We start from the raw sequence: 21322 nt of genomic DNA, 5'->3' as shown, positions 1-21322 counted from the left end.
CTTTGAAATGCACACATCCAGGCTGGCCTACGTATATATGTTTAATGCCATTTTCTTTATTACCTGGGCTGTGGCATAAGACAGTGCCAGCAGTACTTAAAGCTAGCCAGCTATGCTGTACTGGGTCTAACTTTCGGGTATTACTCTTGTGGCATATGATACTTAGTATTTGTAGGGCATTCTCCTGTCTTGACAGTTTGTAAGCGTGTCCTTTCCATCAGGAACATGTGAAATTTTTCAGAATTGTTTTGGGGTTTTTTAATTTAATTATTATAAATGTGATTAAATGAGTAGAAAATCAACAAATGCTTTTTAAAAAATGACTTTGTAAATCTTCCTTCTAACCTACAAGCACATTATTTTCAGCAAATTAAACACAAGGAAAATGGTGCCTAGCTACAAATAACAATGCAACAGTGCCAAATGAATACTTTACAGTACTGCTACGAAACTATTACATAGCATTACAGATTTCAGCACTGCTATAAATATTCTTAGCAGTGCAGTCTTTGCACACAGATAAACAGCTCAACGTGTAGCAGCTTAGACTGCCACATCTACTGACATTAGTTCCAGATGTTTGCATGTAGTAACAAGGACAAGCAGAAGAGACAGGCTGAGGAACAGAGCAGAAAAAACGCAGAGTGTTACCACAAATAGAAACAAGCATCCGCTGTTGGGTGCAGAGGGGTCCTGGGATAGGGTATGCAGAGGTGCAAGCTTTAGCCATGGTGAAGCCCGTTATGGTGAGCTCCTGGTTTCATGTAGTGGAAACTGCAATAGGATGGTCTCCAAGTCCCTGGGCAACACTGGTGAGAAACGGCATCCAGCAGCTGGAGGAGAGGAATGGGAGAGGAGGAAAGGAAATCTCCTCGTGTGAGTGGTAGAAAGATGCCCTCAGCACTAGACTAGCTACAGTTCTGGTCTGTGTTTAACACTTGAGCCAGCACATATTTAATACAAGGTTTGCTATGAGCTTACCCACAGTTACAATAGTGACTGTAGTGCTTGACCTATGTCTAAGTCTAAAAAAAGGGGGGTTTTCAGGTATGTGTTCTTCATGGGTATTGAAGCCTGGAGTTCACCTGTCCCATACACTGTTCAGGTGCACAAGAAGGAGAGAAACAAAAGAGTGAGGAATTAAACTTGAATACAACAGACAAGTATGCTTCCGCTTATAGCTAAAGTTCTGTGAAAGTTTTAAAGGTTTCTAGAGTAAAAATGCTAAAATGTCACTAAAGTATTCTGTGCTGCTGGGGTAGGAGTAGATACTTATTTTTGGCCATTTGAATATCTTAATTTTTTCTTTAAAATAAAAATTAGAAAAATGTCATTTGAATTTTACCTGGGTTAAGGTTGAGTTTGGAGTGTGAGATGGAAGAGTCTGGTTGCGTTGCTTAACTTAATTCAGGTGAAATTCTGAGGGGGGTTGTTTGGTTTCGGGGGTTTTTTAAATTGTGCCGTGTGTGCTCTATTTTGCAAGTCTGAAAAACTCCAGTGGTTTCTCCACACCAATTAATATTACATGCTTTTGCAAGAAGCATTTGCTGTCTCCCCAACTACCTTATCTTACTTCAAAAGAAAGGCGGAGTTTGCTCAAAATGTACACAGGTCTTCCCAGATGGATGCCAGTCTTACACAGCAGAAAAGCTGCTTAGTAAGAAAGAGCATAGAAGAGCCATTTTAACTCCGGGCAGAGCATCTCTGCAAGGAGCGTCCTTAAAATGTGGGAATGTGTTTCTGTTCCGCATATACTCTGACAAGGTCTGACAGTTGTGCTTACTATTGATTGTAAGGCTCTACTATTGATTGTAGGGCTTTGTCCTGGCAATGGGCTTGAGATGTATTTTCACTGAGTTTCACAGAAAAGAAGCGGAGATTATAAATATGTGTAAAAGCCTCATGATGTACCATTTGTGTTACCATGGGGACATAATTGTAATAGCAGTCTTTTTACTTTTTTTTTTTCAGTACATCATTGTTGACAAGAGATTGTACTTAGGTTTGAACACATTCATCTTTGCAAAGACAAGCAGGGATCAGGCATATGAAATAAGCAGAGTACAGCATAGCTAATAACATGCTTCAGCACATCCTGTGTGAAAAAAATACTCTTCTGAAGAGCAAGAGGAGGAGGCTGCATTTTTTCAAGTTGTCTTATGAATTCCCATGATTCACTGTAGGTTTCACTCAGTTCAATTATTAAATATAGCATAGAACTTAAAGTGCAGTTACATTTATTGCAAGCATGCAAAGTAGTAACTGTGTTCTGTTGCTTTATTTACAAATCATAGAATCATAGAATCATAGAATCATTAAGGTTGGAAGAGACCTCTAAGATCATCGAGTCCAACCGTCAACCCAACACCCCCATGCCCACTAAACCATGTTCCTAAGCGCCTCATCTGCACGTCTTTTAAATACCTCCAGGGATGGGGACTCAACCACTTCCCTGGGCAGCCTGTTCTAATGTTTAACCACTCTTTCAGCAAAGAAATTTTTCCTCACGTCCAATCTAAACCTCCCCTGGCGCAACTTGAGGCCATTTCCTCTCGTCCTATCACTTGTTACTTCGGAGAAGAGACCGACACCCACCTCGCTACAACCTCCTTTCAGGTAGTTGTAGAGAGCGATGAGGTCTCCCCTCAGCCTCCTTTTCTGCAGGCTAAACAACCCCAGTTCCCTCAGCCGCTCCTCATCAGACTTGTGCTCCAGACCCCTCACCAGCCTCGTTGCCCTTCTCTGGACACGCTCCAGCACCTCGACGTCCTTCTTGTAGTGGGGGGCCCAAAACTGCACACAGTATTCGAGGTGCGGCCTCACCAGTGCCGAGTACAGGGGCACGATCACTTCCCTCCTCCTGCTGGCCACACTATTTCTGATCCAGGCCAGGATGCCATTGGCCTTCTTGGCCGCCTGGGCACACTGCCGGCTCATGTTCAGCCGGCTGTCGACCAACACCCCCAGGTCCTTTAATGCCGGGCAGCTTTCCAGCCACTCTTCCCCAAGCCTGTAGCGCTGCATGGGGTTGTTGTGGCCGAAGTGCAGGACCCGGCACTTGGCCTTGTTGAACCTCATACAATTGGTCTGGGCCCATCGATCCAGCCTGTCCAGGTCCCTCTGCAGAGCCTTCCTACCCTCGAGCAGATCAACACTCCCGCCCAGCTTGGTGTCGTCTGCAAACTGACTGAGGGTGCACTCAATCCCTCATCCAGATCATTGATAAAGATATTGAACAAGACCGGTCCCAGTACTGAGCCCTGGGGAACACATTCATAATAATAATTCTTGATTCCATTGTATTCCACAGCAGAGTCCCATTGAGAGGATTGAAGCCTGAATTAGTGTTAAATACTGGCTCCGGGTGCTGATTTTCATTGCCAGTCTGATGCAGATGGGCATCCCAGCTCCGAATGCATGCTGGGATCTGGAAACTACCAACCAGTCCACAGGCTAAGAAGGAATAATAGAGCCCCCATAGCCCCACTCTTTAGACAGCATGAGAACAAGAGGGAATCAAAGCTTTTGAACTTGATTTATTTGTCTAGAGGTTAGCTGCAAAACATAGAAGTTGAAAGGTCAGGTTGTTACACCCAGATGTACCAGTAATGCCAGAACAGCATTATATCAAAGGATTTGACTCTATTTTTATTCTTGCTAATCAACTTCAAGTCATATTTGACTTTTTATTAAGCATTTCTCCTCAAAATGTTCGTAAGTCATATGGAAATGCTGTTATAGCATGTATATTTAGCAAACTAAAGTGGAAGGAAAAGGTGATTTCTTCAAGGAGAGAAGAGAAAGTTATGGAAGAACAAGGAGCTGAACACAAAGCTGTCTCTTCCTCTCTCTTCATGTGATCAGAGCACACAGCTCCAGCACCAGCCTGCTGCTGGCATTCTTCTATCCTGTTTATGTGAATAACAGCAACAGAAATTTCCACACCTGACCAGAGCATGTTGTCCATGTTTTAGCATCAGTTCACATGGTGAAACTGCTGAACGTTTGAGGAACACCAGAGCCACAGAGATAGAGGCATCTGACTAGGAAACAACCATGAGGAATAGCTCTGTCCACTACAAATGGACATAGTTAAAGCCAACTTCAGGGGACCAGTTAGCAAAGTGCCATTACTCATCCCAGACAGTCTCTCTATATTATCTTATCTCCGTCTTTCCAAGTGTAGGCAAATTAAGCAAGAAGGAGTAGCTCCAAAATTCCTGTGATACGTAACATAATCCATTATCCTCAGTGTCTTGGGGTCTGTGTTCAATCTAGGATACAGCACAGACATCACCATGGCAATTAGAAAATTCCCTGGAGAAGGGTATAGTACAAAATACATTGCTTATCCTGCTGAACGTCTCTGCAGCCCTTGACACAGAAGTATTACAAAGACACCTTAATAACTCAGGAAGAGAGGATGAATCAGCATTACAGAAATTCTAGTTGTTCCTTACCCTACATCCTCTGAGGGACAGGTTTGAGAGTCCTCTTTTACGGGGTCTTCATTTTCAACTTTCCCTAAAAATCCATATGTTCCCCACTTCTCTTTAATGTCTGTAAAGAATCGCTGACAAAGGTACTGAGAAACTGTGCGCTTGGCTGAGAGGAATATATTGATGAAAATCAACTGTGTGTCTCTTTCTTCACAAATGCAACAAACATCATGACTGAAATGTCAGAACACCTACACAATCCTTCAGGCTGCTGTTTTCTGCAACACAAAAGAGCAAACTCTCTCCTATGAAAAGAACATTTCTGTCTGGTGGGCTCAGATTTTGGAGCGAGCACTCCAAAATCCATAAAAATGCTTATTTGAATTTCTTGAGCTCAGTGAGAGGTTCAGTCAAACTTACCAGTGCTCATTATTTTTTCTGTCTTCATTCTTGCATTTAGTAGCATTGGTGGTAGTGGGTAAAAAGCCTGCTTCTTTCCTTTCAAATACTTAACCGACACAACTGTGTAGTTGTTGAGAGTAATTATGGGGATGTCAACCGCAGAAATATGTTAATACTCACGGCTGAACACAGAAAACAAGCCAATAAAAGTCCAAAGTAGTAGTGCTGTATAATTAAACACGTGCATGAGTCCACCAACTCTGCACATGGTTATCGATCGTCTTCCCTTCAGGCTACTCCGCTATGAGGATCATATAAGCAATATGGAGATGTGATTATAGGCCATGCAAATATGGCTTCACATCACTACCAGAGGATTTTGGAGAGATGAACTGGGTAAATGTCATATTCTTATGTTGCTGTCAATGAGCAGCAACGTGGCTTCATGCCATGCTCTTAGCACTTTGCAGTTAGCTGTTGTTGAAGACAGTGTTAACAGCCTTTCCTTTTGACAAATCAAATGCTAGTTTCAGGTAACAGGCATGAACATGCAAGCATAAGTGAAGGTTAAATCCGAATATAAGTTTACTTCAGGCTTCTTCTGGTTATTCTTAGAAAATAATTCTTTTAATTTTGAAGAAATTAAAAATTCAAAATAAATTAGTTAAGACATTAAATTATTTAAATAATTAAAATTCTAAGTGAATTTTAAAATATTTCTTTTTCTATATAAGCACTTGTACGTATATGCTCCCTGCTGCCACCCCATTGTGAGATCTTCTTCCTTTTTTTTTTTTTTGCCTTTTTTGTAACTCAGAGATATATTTAGATTGGGAACAGTTGGATTGTTTAGTAGTCTATTCAGGCGAACATGGTGAGGAGTTCAGGAGAAACTGAAGAATTCACATCTGTTTCATCTAAATTTGAAGTAATTAACATTTGAATGTTTCTATGTTAATACGCTGTTCATAGATAGAAAAGTGTTTGCTTGCAGTCCATTGACAATGCTTTGTTCAACCGCTGTCAGCCCTATTAGATTTCTAAATTACTGAAAACTTTTTATAGTGTGTGCTTTTTTGAGAGAAAAGCAGGCACTGTATCTGCACAGGTCTGAGAATACACCCCTAAAATGAAGCAGAGAACAGAAACAGAATACCACCTACTCGATTATTCAGGAGCCGTAGCCCATCAGGACTACCATTAAGAAATGCTAAACCACGACTGGTAATCTAATCTAGTCCCCAGGCTCCCCTGGAAACACAGGGGATAGTGTTAGAGGTTAAGGGCATTGCTTTAGCAGCACTTCCTGCCTTCCCTTGCCATCATCCCTGAAATTGCTGCAGCACCTTTCCTGCCAACTTGTGGACCCACACAAATCATGTTACAGGAGCAGGGCAGAGGGCGTGATGGTTAGCTGTGGGTTGCTTTTCCCCAGTTAATTCATCCAGCCCACAGCATCTTCCCACAGCACTTCCAGAAGCCTTCCCAGAAAAGAAATGGGACCAGCAGGGGCAACCACCTGCATTTGAACTCCTTCCTCAGTGTGCGTTGACACTGCAGTCAGAGGCAAATCAAATGCAGGAAGAACCAAGTCAACTCCCATCCTTACATGCACAGTAAAACAGGCCTTCCCAAGAAGCACCAGATTTATAGAGCATGTAATTTGTGTGTGCACAAAAACCGCAGCAGATGAGCAGAGAGACTAGACTACACACAGAGTGCATCGGCTCATGCCACAGGCTAGGACTGAACCTGTAGGTCTCCCAGGAGCCGAGGAGCAGGGAAGTAATTTAACAGGCAAAGAAGGTTTAACAATGCTGATCTAATACTTTGCTTGTACTATATGGAGCCAGATCCTCAGCCAATGCAGATCAGTGTAGCTGCGCTATCCAAGGACAAGAACATTGCTAAAGAAAAATACGGGGCTTTCAAAGATTTCATACAAATTTCCACAGACTGTAACAAGCTGATCCATATTGGTCAAAACAAAGGATATGAACTTGGGTATTAAGTAGTGATGTGATGTATTGTCTAGTACTTGAATATGACAGAAATATTGTCATTTTAACTGTATATAGTCTTTAAAAAAAAGAGGAACAATTCTGAATATTACAGGGACTATATTCATTTTGGTCCCCAAACTTCTGTGAATTAAAAACTTTGTATAAGAACAAGTATTAGTTAGCCAGACCTGACTCCCAGAAATTATGTCTTGTGCTGTAATTTTGTTTTGTTAGCTGATTACTGAGGACTAGTAATAATTACTAGATGATGTGACTTTGCAAATTCTGTTGTCCTAGTAAGAGGTCCTGTGTAAAATGTGAAAGCTTTATGTTCTGGTCCCTGTACTCTACAGCAATCCGTCACAACAGAATCTATTTTCTAGGACCTTAATCATACTTTTCACAGTAAGGATGCAAACCTTCTTCATCACAAGTGGCATACCTGTAGGTGTCTACTCACTTTTTAAGTTAGTGGGGCATCCATACCAATGTAGTTAGAAAACAAAGAAATTAAGTACTGAGCTTTTATGATTCGTGCTGATTATGTATATCACAAAGGATGAGAAAAATATTAGAGAAACTGCTTTGCTTTACTCATACTAAAAAACAAACAAACAGAAAAACCGTAACTGATTTGTATTACAATTCCAAAGACCTCTCCTGTGGAACCAGACAGCAGAACAGTAATTCTGATGTTCACATACAATGAACATCTCTAATGTCCTCCAGTTAACTATTATCAGGAGGTTTTTTTATATCCTTTAGTCAGTCCTTTTGTCCTTCCTGCAAACTGCCTTAAATTAGTTTAAATTCATTGCTTCCCATTCCATCCTACAGAATATAGACTGTGTTTAAAATATCTTTCCAGATCTAACACTGTTTGAGAAGACTAGGTAAAAGAAAGATGCTGTAGGAAAAAATAGTCAAAAAAGCCAGAAGATATTTAGAAGCACAGGAAAAATGGACAAATACCACAGAAATAAGGTTGCAGTTTCTCTTAGTATATCAGTATCTCACCACAGTAGGGTAGGGAGAGGCATTATCTGTTTGTTTAAATAGATCAATTATCAGAATATTTTAGACTGTTATTTGAAAAGATCTGTTCTTCATATTTCATGGGGAAGCAGAATACTCTGTTTTCTGTTATAATCCAGTAACTTTCATAGGTATTAAACTAACTAAAAATATCAGAAAGCATATCCCAGTACTGTTCCAGTTTTCTAAACTCTCAGGAATAAATCATGGTAGAATGGAAATGGCTGCAAGATTTAAGTGAAAATAGTTTCTCCTTTTAGTATGGAGGGAATAAAGCTCAAGAAGTGAGAGGAAAATAAAGCTTGGAGACACTTTTTCTAATGTACACAAATGAATGCTAAAAATTAAAAGAATAATGCAGATTTGATGAGCTTCTGCCACAACCATTGTTTGCAAAGAGGCTGCTGAGGTTTGATAAACAGCTTAGGAACTTCTTTAGCACCATTTCTCAACAAGCCTCTTGATTTGGTTGTTTTATTTGTCTTTCCAGATTTAAATTTATTTCCTTTTTTTTTTTTTTGTGGGGAAGATGTTTGTTTTGTAGTCTGTTTCTTTACAGCAGCCATTCTGCTTCTTTGAATGACAGCATAATTTTCTTTTTAAAATTTCAAGATATTCCACATTACTATCTTGCCCAGTGGGTCCAGGGTATTTGATTGCAAATACTGAGTTGCAGATTCTTATGTGGAGGCTTTGCTAAGCACTGTATGTAAGTCGTTGAAGTCAACTGTATCACTTACACTGTGTAAAATGAAACAAGGATGAAAGCCCTTGAATATATAAATCTAAGTCATCCAGGTAACCAAGGGCAATGTAGGATGAGCAAACTTTGACTGAGTTCAGATAAACATAAAAAAGTTTGCATGCTTTCATTTTTCCTTTGGTCTGCACAAGTGAATTGAACAGCCTAAAGGAATGGGATTTCTCTTGAGATTCTGCTGCTGCTTACTACATACAAACAACTATTCAGCATTTTTCTTTCCCCTAACTAGAAATTAAGAAAAGAAACAGGAGAAACTGGAAAATAAGCAAAAAATGTGTGTAGTAAATTATTTAATTAGCTAGTAAATGTCTAGAGGAACCCTGACTAAATGGGTGTTATGCAACATAAGTAAGAACTTGAATATTCATGTAGATAAATAACTAAATTCAACTTCTTAAATAAATTATTAAATGTTGATTCTTCTGCTAGTAAAAAAAAAAAAAAATAATAATTTATGATCAAAGTTGACCAAAATGGACACTTTCATACCCACCAAAATGTTTGTCATCATACGTCTGACTACAGAAGTCACAAGCTAAGATAGTATTGATCCAGCATTTTCCCAAGTTTAGCAACTTGGCTTAGATAGAGATGGAACTAGCTTGGTTTTTTGCTAAATATATGACAGATTTTAAGTGAAGAAGAACCACGGGTAGAGGTTTGTGAGCAGTTTAAGCTAATTAAATCCAAACTAAGTACAGGTCATCTAGAAAAATGACTACTCAAAAAATTGATGCAGTTAACTGCTCAGCCCTAGAGGCACTGGGACAAGCCAAAGGGGTAGGAACATCAAGCCAGAAGTTAGTGAGATCATCTCTTTCAGCAGCAGAGTGCTGAGATCAGCTTAGGACACTCACAAAATGGTGCCCTGAGTTCCACATAGAAAGTTGGTATAAATTCTAGATTCAAACCAGAAAGCCCCAGAACACAGCAGTGTTTTCAACAGTTGCAGAGTAAAATTGCTGAAATTCCTTAGAAAAATCTAAGAAGATATATTAATGAAAATTAATATCAGAAAGTTATTGGTCTGATCCCAGTGCAATAATTCATCTAGTCTTAACTTTAGCATTTTTATGCTAAAGTTTTATTTAACACTGTCTCGTATGCTTCAAGAGTTATGATACGAACAATTCTGATGTTAAAAGAATCTAGTCTATCAAAATATAATTAGTTTGTAAATGTTTTGAAACAAAGATGATCTTTTCAGCTGTGTTTACATATCATCTAGCACAGGGAGAGTCTGGACTGTGACTACAATTATAGTTGATGGAATGATAAAAATAATACAAATATCTGCCCACATACAGAGGCAGTACTGACCTGTCTGGTTCCAGTTAAGAAAGCACTTGAGCATCACATTAAACTCATTCAATCCACAAAGCCTCCAGCGGATAGATTATTTCCAGTGCATCCAAATATATCTTAAAATACAGTACTCAAAATTTCACATAATTTAGGCTTTGGAAAAAACATGCATCAAATTGGGTCAAACCTGTCTTTTTACTCTCCTTTTACAACAAGACAATGTTAAATTCTAGTTTTGCCCTCTAAGCCCCTCCCAAATGTATGTCATCTGCAAATTTAATAAAAATATTACTTATTCTATCTTCCAGGTGAAATGAAATGAAAACACTGACTCAGTATAGGTTCCTGGGGAATCTCACCATGTAACTAAATCTCACCATTTTGACAGTGACCAATTGACAACTACTCTAAGCTTTTCTAACCAGTTCTGCCGTGGGTTTACAAAGGCCTTACTCTCTAATTTTCTGCTAAGAGTGTTATTCAGAAAGGCTTTATTGAAGTCAAAATATGTACTTTGCTGCAAATAGTCAAGGAATCTGGTATACTTCACCAAAAGTATCTTTATGTCATGTACCCAATTTTGTTGAAGAAGGAAAGGTACCTCAGGTTTCTAGAAGTGTTTTTTAGTGTTGTTCCCAAGTTGGAACATGGGAAGTTCTGCTTAGATGTTAGGAAAACAAGTCTACCGTGATGATAGTTGAATACTGAAACAGGTTGCCCAGGGAGATTGTGGAATCTCTCTCTGTGGCAGTGTTCAGTACTTGACTGGACCCAGTCCTGAATAATGAAATCTATTTAGACATATTTGGAGCAGGAGGATGGACTAGATGACCTCTGGAAGTCCCTTCCGAACTAAAATAGTACTGTAGGATTCTTCTACTCGTTTAGATAGCAGTAAAAATTGAGTTTGAACTATCACTGTGTATCTCAAGGTATTCCAGTTCTTCATGTCTGTGCCTCTAAGCAGTAATTTGCAGTGTAAATATATGATCATTTTGCATTTATTTCTAAGGTTTCATCTTCTGACTTTTGGGGATGGAATTCCCTCAGATACATTTCTCTTAATTGTGTTAACTTACGGTAGATACAAATATGTCTATTGTAAAAATGTCAGGCTAGGCACAAAATTAATACCTTCGTGATCACTGTATTTGTTTTTCTATGCCATTCACTATTCTGCGTGAGATGTAGCAGAGTAGGAACAGCACTGCTGCTGTGTCTACTCCTAGTGTTTACTCTAAACCAATAGGTAGCGGCTGAATATTCTCCTCCGATGGTTATTATTGGGATGGATGTTACAGGGGAAAATAAGAATGTTAGAAGGTGTTTGCCTCTACATAGTGTTTAAAAAAGTGGTGGCTGTCATTTTATCCAGTGTGGAAATTATATAATATCAGCGTATTTCAAGAATCTGTTTCTCAAAAATGTATATGCTGGAAGTTTTTCCTAAGCATAAGTTAGGTTCATACTCCATGCCAACACTGAAATACTAGATAGGCAGAAGCCAAAGACTAGCTTTTTGTGCAGGCAGTGGGGTTTCCATGAGGTGAGATGTAGAGAAAAATAAGTAGTTTCTCTACATCATGTTTCTTATTTTTTGACATTGTACTGAAGCTATGACCTTGACCAACTATGACCATCCATTAACTCCTCTTCCTCTCCTCCCACTAAGGTATGCAGATACCCTTAGCATTTGTCTGTTAAGATTTTCCTTCTGTGCTTATTCTTAAATTTTGTTTAGTTTTCTTAAGTCAGATATTTCCAAATATTTTCCGATTCAGATCCAGAGATCTGAATTTTATTATCAGTCTACTTGTTCAATATACATTGGTTTCCTGCAAGGAGTTTTGAAACAAGATTTCAGCAAATCAGAGAGGAAGTAGGTTATTTTTCATTTCTTTCATCAAATTGCTTGACATTTCTCATTTCAAGAAAATGGAAACAAATAATTATAAAAAGCAAAAGAAACCTCTTATTCCATCTTCTGATACTATAATAACTCAAATGTCCTTGAAGAGCACTTCTGGCCAGTTGGCTGTCTCCACTTTGCTTTCACTTCAGGATGATTTAATTGCAAGATTGTTTGCAAAGGTTTAAGAGCAGTGATTTTTCTATTAAGGAATATAGGAATAAAGCGAACTGAAAGATACCTAGGATCTCTCTCTTGAAACTTATTAACTTGACACAGAAGCTTTTTTTAAATCCACTCCTTTCAAACCTCTTTCTTTCCATTTCGTCCCCCATCCTCTTCCACCTAAATTCCACCTTTCTTCCAAGCTCCTTTGCGGTCTCTGAGGTCTACCATGCATTCTCACTTCTCCTCTAAGCACTCCCTCAGTTTCCTAGCTCCCCTCTTCATTCATGTGTCCCCAAACTGCATTTTTCTCATGCTGCCACTGTTTTCCTTCCCCATTTAGCAACACTTTGTATAATCTACTATGCCAGCTTGCATTCTCATTAGACACTTCATTAACTCTATTTTCTAGTGGACTAAACTAAGCTGGGGCAATTGGCACTTACAGGTCCCTCATTATGTAGTCCTGATACTAGCATGTATATTAATATGCAATACCCATAAAAAGAAAAATATAGCTGCAAGCATAGGATAGAAATAATTGCTAATTTTAGAAGGAAAGGGTTAAACCAAAAATGTAAGGTAGGAAACACCCACTGTATTTGGAAAAGGTTTCATATACTGTCTCCCCTTTCCTATCAGGAAAGTCAGAGTGGAATGGAAGAGACTTCAAGTAAGGAATAGCAGCAGCCAGGATCCAGCCTCACTCAATCTGTTCTGGCAGGGATTTGACAGATCTGCTCTGGATAGGTCCAACTCCCAGTACAGCTTGTATCAGCTGAGAAGCCATTAAAGTGAATATATAAACTACAGGAAAGTATGATGGTGACATGTTTTGTTTCTAGCTTGTTAAACCAGTAATTGTTATTGCAAGTAGCTGTCATTCCCGCCAGCATTTGCTTCTTGTTGACAATGAAGAAAACTCTTTTTATAGTGTGAAGCTTAATTTACTTCATGGTTGGTTTCTTTCTTTTCCTGTCAATCCCAGATCTCTGAGAAAGAAGTGCAGTCAGTTTTACAGCAAGCAGAATAAGCTGTAACTAAACTGCCAGTGCAAAAACTATGGCTTCTTACTGATTGTGAAGGGATTTTTTTGAAAGGCACATAGGATCAAAAACTCCCTTTTGAATCATATTAGCCAAGACTGCCAGTTATTGACTATACCCAGACTGGCTAGTGATCTGTGGATACTTGCCTTTCAGTTTGTATGGTTTTTAATTAAACTTGACAACTCCAGAAGAAATTAACTCTGTGAAGTTGACTGCCTGCTGGCCTTTAGCCATTTGTGTCTCCAACAGCCAACTGTTCATACAGTAGTCAAGGACATGGTTCTAGCCATGTCAGGAGGGTGGGGAAGAGAGTGCCCCACTATTAACTCATAGAAGTGCAAAGGAAACCTTTATAGTATAGATGCGATGTAAGTAGGAAAGAAGTCTCGTGGGCATTCAGCTTATTCTATTCAGGAAACATTTTTGATGATGTAAAGAAGGCTTCTGTAAGCTGTGTCATCACTGGGAGGGTTTGGCCATACAACAAACCTTTCCCAGGGTGGTTAATACTTAAGAACACATTAGCTTAACATATTCAGGCCAAATGTGTCTATATAGAATGACACCAGAAGTGTGATTTCTGAAAGCCGGGGAAAAAACTGGTCTGTTCACAGCTCTGTTTTATTTTGGATCACAGTGCTTTTTCGAGCTCTCCTGTTCTGAAATAATTCTGAAATGAATTGTATGTAGTGTAGTGCTAACAATAACAAAACCAACCAAACAACAAAAACCCCACAGCATCAGGGTTTTTATCCTGGTTATCAAAATAAACCAAGCACTAGAGAAATGCTTCCTGAACACACAGTTGTACAAAAATCCTTTGAAGGGAACTGTCCTGTCCTGTACCAAAGCAGAAGTTCCTCCAGTAGCTGTGAGATGGCATATACTGCAGCAGGGGGTCATTTCCCAAAAGAGAGGTACAGAAGAAGGCCTTGTAAACTTAAGTCCATGGTTGGGAAGGGGTTTTATTGAAGCCTGGTTTAACACTCAGTTGAAGCACCATGTACTGTGCTGAGTTCTGCAGAGACACATTAAAATGTGGAATTTTGTTCAGGTGCTCCATTTGAACAGGCCTTGAACAGACTGGCTAAGCTTTCCTGAACATATTGACCTATTGCTACCAAAGATAAAAATCTAACTAAAACCAGAGATACACACAATGTATAGCTACAACTGAAGACTCTAGCCGGTAGGAGCTGCTGCAGAAGCCACTAAGGGGCCTGATGCACTGGAAAGAGGAGCTAGACCAAAGCTCCATCACACAGACAATATGGGGCCAAGAGAACCGAATGGTTATTTCTGCCCTGTCCTCCATATTCCCTGCTGTATATGGCAAGAGACCCATGAAGGTTTGAGCCAGCGAGAATAGATGCAGCAGTAGCCCACATGGGGACCTTCAGGCATTCAGACATTTGAAGCACTGTCTGTCCCATGCTGCCCTTTGTTCTCTTCACTTCAGCTTCCTTCTCTTACGTTCCTCTGACCTGCCCTGTCCTCATGACTCCCACTGCCCTTTGAGTGCCTCTTCCTTTGTGTTACCTTGACACATTCTAAAGGAATCCAATTAGAAGATGAATACTGAAATTAATATATGCCTTATTAACACAGTATAATTTATTCTTTTTGTGTTGTTCCTTGCTTTTACGCTTTTTCTGTTGTCTCTGATTGTCCAAAGGCATTCTTGCTTACTTGCCTATTTAGACTGACTCTTTGTGCCAGGAGTCACCTACTACTTGTGTCTGCAGAGTGTTCAGTGCGAGGAGATCCCCTTCTTTCAAAATCTCTAAGCCCACCCATAACAAACATCATTAATAACAAAAGCATGCCCACACACAGTTGGTGGGATGTTAGTGTCATCAGTTATATCAGCTCACTGGTACAGGCTTTTGTCTCACGTCAAAGTTTTGGTCTAATGCCTGGCTGTCCTCTCCTAGCTCTCAGGTGCCCGTGCAGTACAGCCACAGTCTGCATTGAGTTCAGTCTGCCAGCACCTTTTGAAATTGTTGCACTCTACATAACACATATTCTTCCCTTGCCATCATTCAAAGAATATATAACTCCATATAGCTTCTCTTCTGCTTGTTGGTATCACATACATTAAAACTCAACTGCCATAGGCAGTATTCAGGGATTTCTGTCCTCTTTACACCTTAAGTTCTATCCATAGGCAAGGACAGAACTGACATATTTTGCCTGTTGGCTTTAGTGGCACTGACACTGAAACAGCTCACTGACTATGACTGCCTACTCTCACTTTAGCAAATAGTAAATATCACACTGGAAATACACATCCTAGTTTTCACCTTAGGTCTAATAAATCTAAAACTTGCAAAAATGTGCATAGAAATGATGAGCATTTAAACTTGCAGAGTTCTGTGTGTGCGTGCTGACCTTTAGATACTAAATGAAGAGTGTCTGGATTTTGGCAATCGGCAGCTTGTAAGGGAACAGAAAGCAAGCCACTTGTCATGAATAATCCCATCTTTCTTTCTTTTTTTTAATTTTGTTGTGCCTCGAACTTCAAGCATCTGATGGAAAGATAATGGCATTTTGAGGTTAACTACTAGTTTTAAGTAATTAACTTCTTTATTAGTGGCTGTAGGTAGTTGAATTCAGTAAAAATGAATACTGTAAACCCACTTACATGTAAAGTTTGATCTCTGTGCCGCTGTGACAGAGTAAAGCTTAAATTACTCATATTTGAACCCCAAAGATCCTACAGTGCATTTTACAAGCCTGCCAAGCACTGCACAGGGGTATCTATCGATATACCACACAACTGTGGTTGCAAATAGAGCAGCTAAAATTTAAGCATGTAGAATGTAGCAATCTTGTGTAAATAAGATAAGAAATAATATAACTTGGATTTTGGCTGCAACACCCCCTTCCTCCCCCCCCCCCAAATCTCCAAAAATAAGAAGCTCTTTAGTGACCACCAGAAATCAAGAACTTTGGTTTTGCATATCCCCCCCCCCAGACTACACTTCTTGTTGGTTCTAAGAACTGTTAAGGATTCAAAAGGCAAAGTATGCAGTTTGAGCTTCACTTCCAAGTATTTCATACTGCTAAGAAGGTTGGGAAATATTGACAAGAGATCTAAGAAAGAGGCAAACTTTACTTTTAAGTTTACTTCTTTAAAAAGGCAGTCAAAATTTGGCATTGTGTCTTGAATTATTTGTGCTTTCCAATATCTTGCAGTCTTCCTTCGCTATCACAAATCTTCACTCTAGGAAGGAAACATCCACCCTTTTAAAGAAAGTTTCCTAGAAGGTTACAGACTCACCACATCCATGATCTGCATGAGGCTGAGAGTGAAATAGACAGTGAGCGGCTGGGAATCATTTGCAACTGGTCGCTCCAGAGGGTTGTAATTTTTCAGCAGCTCCTTGTAAAGCTTCCTTTGGAACTCTCCTTGCAGGGACTCTTCGGACACAGGAGTAAATAGATAAATAATTAGGATTCTACATCAGAAAGTAAAGCTAGGACATAAGCTCTTTTCCTGCTATCAGATACTATGTATCTATTATTTTACCTGCTGCATTCGCAGAAAAATGCTGCTGTAATTCATATAGTTCATTAGCTACTACAACAAAATCTTATCACAAATGTATCGCTCTTTCTTTTCATCCCAGCCTGTAAGGGGGATTCCCTCTTTGATCATTTCTTGGCTGGCCAGGAGTGATAAATTCTAAATGCTAATGATTCTTTGTCAACATATGCACCCTTGGGTCCAGCAGCAAGAAGTGATGAAGAGGAAATACACTACCTGTATTTTGACACCTGTCCTGGCATAGCTATAACCAGAAAAGCAGAACACAGATACGGCAGAGGGCATCAGCAAGCCAATGGGAGAAAAATGGCCACAGGTTAGACTGAATCCTGCTCTCAGACTGCTTCAGACTGAGAACTCTTTGGGGCAAGTATTTCCGACTTTGTTCTCTGTTCATGCAGCTATGAATAAAGTGGGGGTGCAGGCTCCCTGGCAGAGATGATAGGCACTACATTAATATACATAGTAGTATTCAGGGATTTCTGTCCTCTTTACACCTTAAATCCAGGGAGGGTCTTTATTCTGCCGTTTTTCTATGGAGGGAGAGGGAGCAGGCCCACATGGATGGAGCAGAGTAGCAGACCAGGGACAGAGGCAGTTTCAGAATGAAAGGAAATGTGGGTCACGGTAGGAACAGGTCCTCTGGATGCGAGCCCTCCTGTCCCTACTCCAGACGGACTTTCTTCTTCCCTGTTTTCTAGTCCTGAGCTCCCCCCACAAAAAGCCACCGTCTCTGCCCTGAAGCAGCTACCATTCAAGTGCCTTGACGGAGTTTGCTCCCCCATCCCCATTGCTCCGTCCATCTCCCATGTCCCTTTCCGGCAGCTCCCAGCGCTGGCAAGCCCACAGAGCGGCCCGGGACAGAGGACAGCCCCCAGCCGCAGCGGCAAGACGTGGGGAGAGGGCTGAAAGGGACGGCGAAGGGCCGGGGACCCGCCGTGCCGCGGAGGATCCGGGGCAGCTGTCCCTGCCCTCCCGCCCGCCCCTGCCGCATCCCGCCCCGGCTCCCGGCGGCTGCCCGCGGAGCTCGCGCTGCCCGGAGCCGGCAGCCCGCGGGAGCACGGCGTTCACTCACCGCGCACGAGCCCCGCCGCCGCGAGCAGCCACACCGCCAGCTCCTGGAGGCCCATTCCGGGAGACCCAGCGCGGCGAGGGAGGGTGACAGCAGCAGCGGCTTCTCCCGCCGCCAAGCCCCGCCAGCCCCGAGCGGCGCGGGCAGGGGCCGAGCAGGGCTGCGGCGCGGGCCGAGCCGCGGATCCGGGCCGCTGGGAGCCGCCGGCGCCCCGGGGACCTCCGGCAGCTCGGCCCCTTCCTGCGCCGGCACCGGAGCTCGCCCTACGGCGCTGCCGGCTCAGGCGGAGCGGAGGAACGCTGACGGCCCGCCTCCGTGTCCTGCCTCTCCGCCTGATGGATTTCCCTCCCTTCCCTAATCCTTGAGCGTCCCCGTGCCGGAGGGGAGGGAGTGGAGCCGCTCGCAGGCTGTTACCGCAGCCGGAGCGCTGCGCTACGCTGGGCAAAGCGGTCCGGGCATTATAGAGACGAGAGCGGGGGCAGCCCCCTCCCTTGTGGGCAGCCGCACCCCGCCCGCACCCCGCAGCCCTCCCCGCTCCCGCGGGGCCTGTCCCCGGGCCCCGCCAGCTGACGCCCTCCCGCAGCGGCCTGGTCTGCGGCGGGGCGCGGGGTGCCGGCCCTCCCCGCCCGCGGGACGGAGTCTCGAAGAGCTAAGGCTGCTCCGGGCGGGGCGGGGAGCCAAGCCCTGCCCGCCCGCCCAGCTCCCGGCAGGGCAGCCTGCGTGCGCGGGTGCCGCGGGGCAGACATCCTGCCCGCGCTAGCCGAAAAGCCAAAGGGCATCAGGTCCCTGAGCGCCACGGAGCTGCCCTCCCAGCTCCCCTCCCCTCCTCAGCCCAAACGCTCGGTCATTCTCCTTTGCCACCAGCAGCGGCTGCTGCTGTGAAAGGCATGAATAAGCCCAAAGGGCAGTTGAGTGCCCCGGACAGGATAGCCGCTGCCTGGGGCGAGCCGGGCAGCTGGAGGGGAAGGCAACCCGGGTGGGTTGCCCAGCCAGGGCAGGGCCAGTCCCTGCTGGCCTTAGCCAGGAATTTGGCTTCGGTCACATTTTGGTGAGGAAGGAGATGGGCAAAATGATGTTGCACACATGGCTGTTAAGTCCCCAGCAGAGATGCAGGGCTGGGGGCTCAGGTGCTAGATACGGGAAAAACAACCACGGCTGAGGGGTGTTGTGTTTAGTGCTTGACAAACACGTGACTGAGTAAAATGATGCCTGAGCTCCTGCCTGGTGAAGGTATAATGCACCACAGTTGGAAAGCAGGCCTAGAAAATTCAATGCATTTTGTTGATTGGTTCCCATTTGCAACTTTAAGCACATTTTTGAGACCATGCATGGGTTATTTCTTTCAGTGCAAATCCCTGCCCTTCAAATCCAGTTGCTGCGTTAAATGAATGTCCTAAGCAGCTGCATTTAAGGGAAAATGGTATTGAAGAGTGTCCTCATTTGCAAGGGGTAACTAAATGCTTGTTTTTCAAATAACCCAGCAAACAGCAGTTTCTTAGTCCATGTTACTTCTCAGCTTTAAAAATCCAGGTAATCTGTTTTGGCTGGAGCACTGACCTAATTTATGTAGCCACTGTTTAAATATTTTTTTAAATGTTGAGCACAGGACCAGACGAAACTGGGGGCAACCCAAGTAGCCCAGCACATTGGTGCATCATGTGTTCCAGCTGTAACATACAGGAAGACCGAAATATTCCCCTTTTCAAATGAGCCAACATGCCAAACAACTTTAGCAAGGGGTAGTGGAAACCAGCAAGTGGCAATGGTAACTCTCCAAAAGCCAAGCCATAGCTGATGTACGGGCATACACTGTCAAAGTTCTCAGGTATTTTTTTTAACAGTCCATCTAGGTTGAGTTTATTATTTATCGTTTTTGTTTTGTGGTGGGTTTTTTTTCTGTGAGATCTTGACCTTTTTGGACCAGCTAGCAGAGTGAGTTGCCAGGGGAGCTCTGTGTTATTATCCATTTGTACTTCAACCCTCCCATGGCAGTGCTCTTAGTACCCGGATTTTTGCCTTTTCTCATTTTGGGAAGGAAACTCATTTTCCTTCCTCCTGCTCCTGTTATCCACTGCTCTTTTGGCACAGGTGCCCTAGATCTTTCTGGGTGTACAGTGAACAGCATAAATTGTTCAGGCAAGAAATCTGGAGAGGAAATCTACGGTTCACGGCTGACCTCTACTGTTGGCTCATTCTTTTGCTCTGCACATTGCTTTGTTGACAACTGCCTCACCCTGGGTGGTGAAGGCAGGGTCAGCAGTGAAAGCACTGTAGAAGCATGCACAGCCTGAGGTCCTCAGGGCTCTGTTTACGGGACTCAAAAGGTAAACCCTTCAGGGGATAGTGCTGAAACCCCAAATTCCAGGAGTATAAGCACCGAAAGAATAATTCGTAACTATTTCTTTGATAAATCTTGACTTATTTTTTGTTTCTGGAGGTCTAATTTGTTTTTGATGTTAGCAAATTAAATTTTATAGGCACTTCAGAAATTCTCCTCTTTAGATATTCTTTAATAGCAATCAGCAGCCCAACTCCTTGATTAAACTGTGTTCAGGTGCATTCCTTCTAAAAGGTTTACCTTTCTAGTCAGAGATTCTGGTGTGAATGCACACAAATGGCAGGAACGGGTTACCTTTGCTTTCTGTAGACAACCTGGCTAATAAAAGTTCATTTCACAAATATTTATATGGGTTGATTGTCTAGATACTAACAAAGCAAGATTAACAAACACTATACTGGAGTCCTCTAAAAGCCTTCATTTATGGCACAAGTTATCTTTGTAAAAGTCTATTGTTTACAACTTAAAAGCAAGCTGTACAGTCTGTGGCCAGCAGAGGCTCTTTTCTTTGCCTCCAGTGCCCACCAGAGACAAGACCCACTCTCTCTGAGCTTTAATTCTTCTTTCTGTTATATGCTATCCAGCCAGGTGATTTGGAGGGAGCTGTTTCCCCTCCCCAGATAGTAACTTTTTTAGGCACAATGACGAATGCAAATTCATTTTACAATTACAGGCTGTAGAAACTATTGTGGGTCTCCCAGCCCACCTCCCACAGTTGGGTGTTTGCCAGAATATAAACAAGCCCTTAATATCAGCTTGTTTCTCATATACATTGGACATAATTGGACACGGCCAACTGTGTGTCTGTCTATTTGTGAATACCCAATATATTCACGGGCATAACAGTATGCACAGATCATATATCTTCACATGAAGGTCAGGCATAAGAAAATGTTTGTGGTAGTAGTATGTATCTAATACCAGCATGCTGTCTATTGTTCCTTTATCTGGTAAGCAAAGAAGTAAATATAGCCTTGTAGAAAAAGCAAAAGTCCTCACTCAAGTACTATTTCAGATCTATTTTGAGAGCCTGAGTGAGGCACAGAGCTATTAGAGAAACAGCTACAGGATTCTGAATTAATGTGTCTATAGAAAAGACCCTCATCATAATTGTGAGATGTTTGTTTATACCCAAAGAGTATACCCAAAGAGGATTTTAAATGGTAACTTACAGCATATGTTAGATGAGACATGCCCACATTTATTTGAATGTTATTCAAATTAAATTACCTCTTCAATTCTTACCTTTTTTTTTTTTAGGTAGCCTTAGTAATTGCATCTCATGTTACTAG

At 42.1% G+C, this 21322-nt stretch overlaps 1 protein-coding gene across 2 annotated transcripts in view; it reads right to left on the bottom strand.

The window, feature by feature from the left end:
• Positions 1–17805, bottom strand: part of CHRFAM7A (CHRNA7 (exons 5-10) and FAM7A (exons A-E) fusion) — a 45776-nt gene extending 27971 nt beyond the window's left edge. Inside the window, exons 1-2 of one of the 2 annotated variants that reach the window (XM_076348300.1) lie at positions 17696–17805; positions 16354–16493 (exon numbers count right to left, since the gene is read on the bottom strand). In XM_076348300.1, coding sequence (XP_076204415.1) covers positions 16354–16493; positions 17696–17750 — 195 coding nt within the window. In that variant the 5' untranslated portion in view covers positions 17751–17805. Of the gene's footprint in view, positions 1–651; positions 714–16353; positions 16494–17695 lie in introns of those variants that run through there. The other variant, XM_076348301.1, reaches the window with a different exon arrangement.
• Between the last annotated feature and the right edge of the window lie 3517 nt (positions 17806–21322).

Source organism: Aptenodytes patagonicus, chromosome 10, assembly GCF_965638725.1.
Source record: "Aptenodytes patagonicus chromosome 10, bAptPat1.pri.cur, whole genome shotgun sequence".
In the NCBI taxonomy this organism is placed as follows: domain Eukaryota; kingdom Metazoa; phylum Chordata; class Aves; order Sphenisciformes; family Spheniscidae; genus Aptenodytes; species Aptenodytes patagonicus.
Note: the sequence above shows the minus strand (reverse complement) of the source record. Positions and strands in the feature narration are given on the sequence as shown.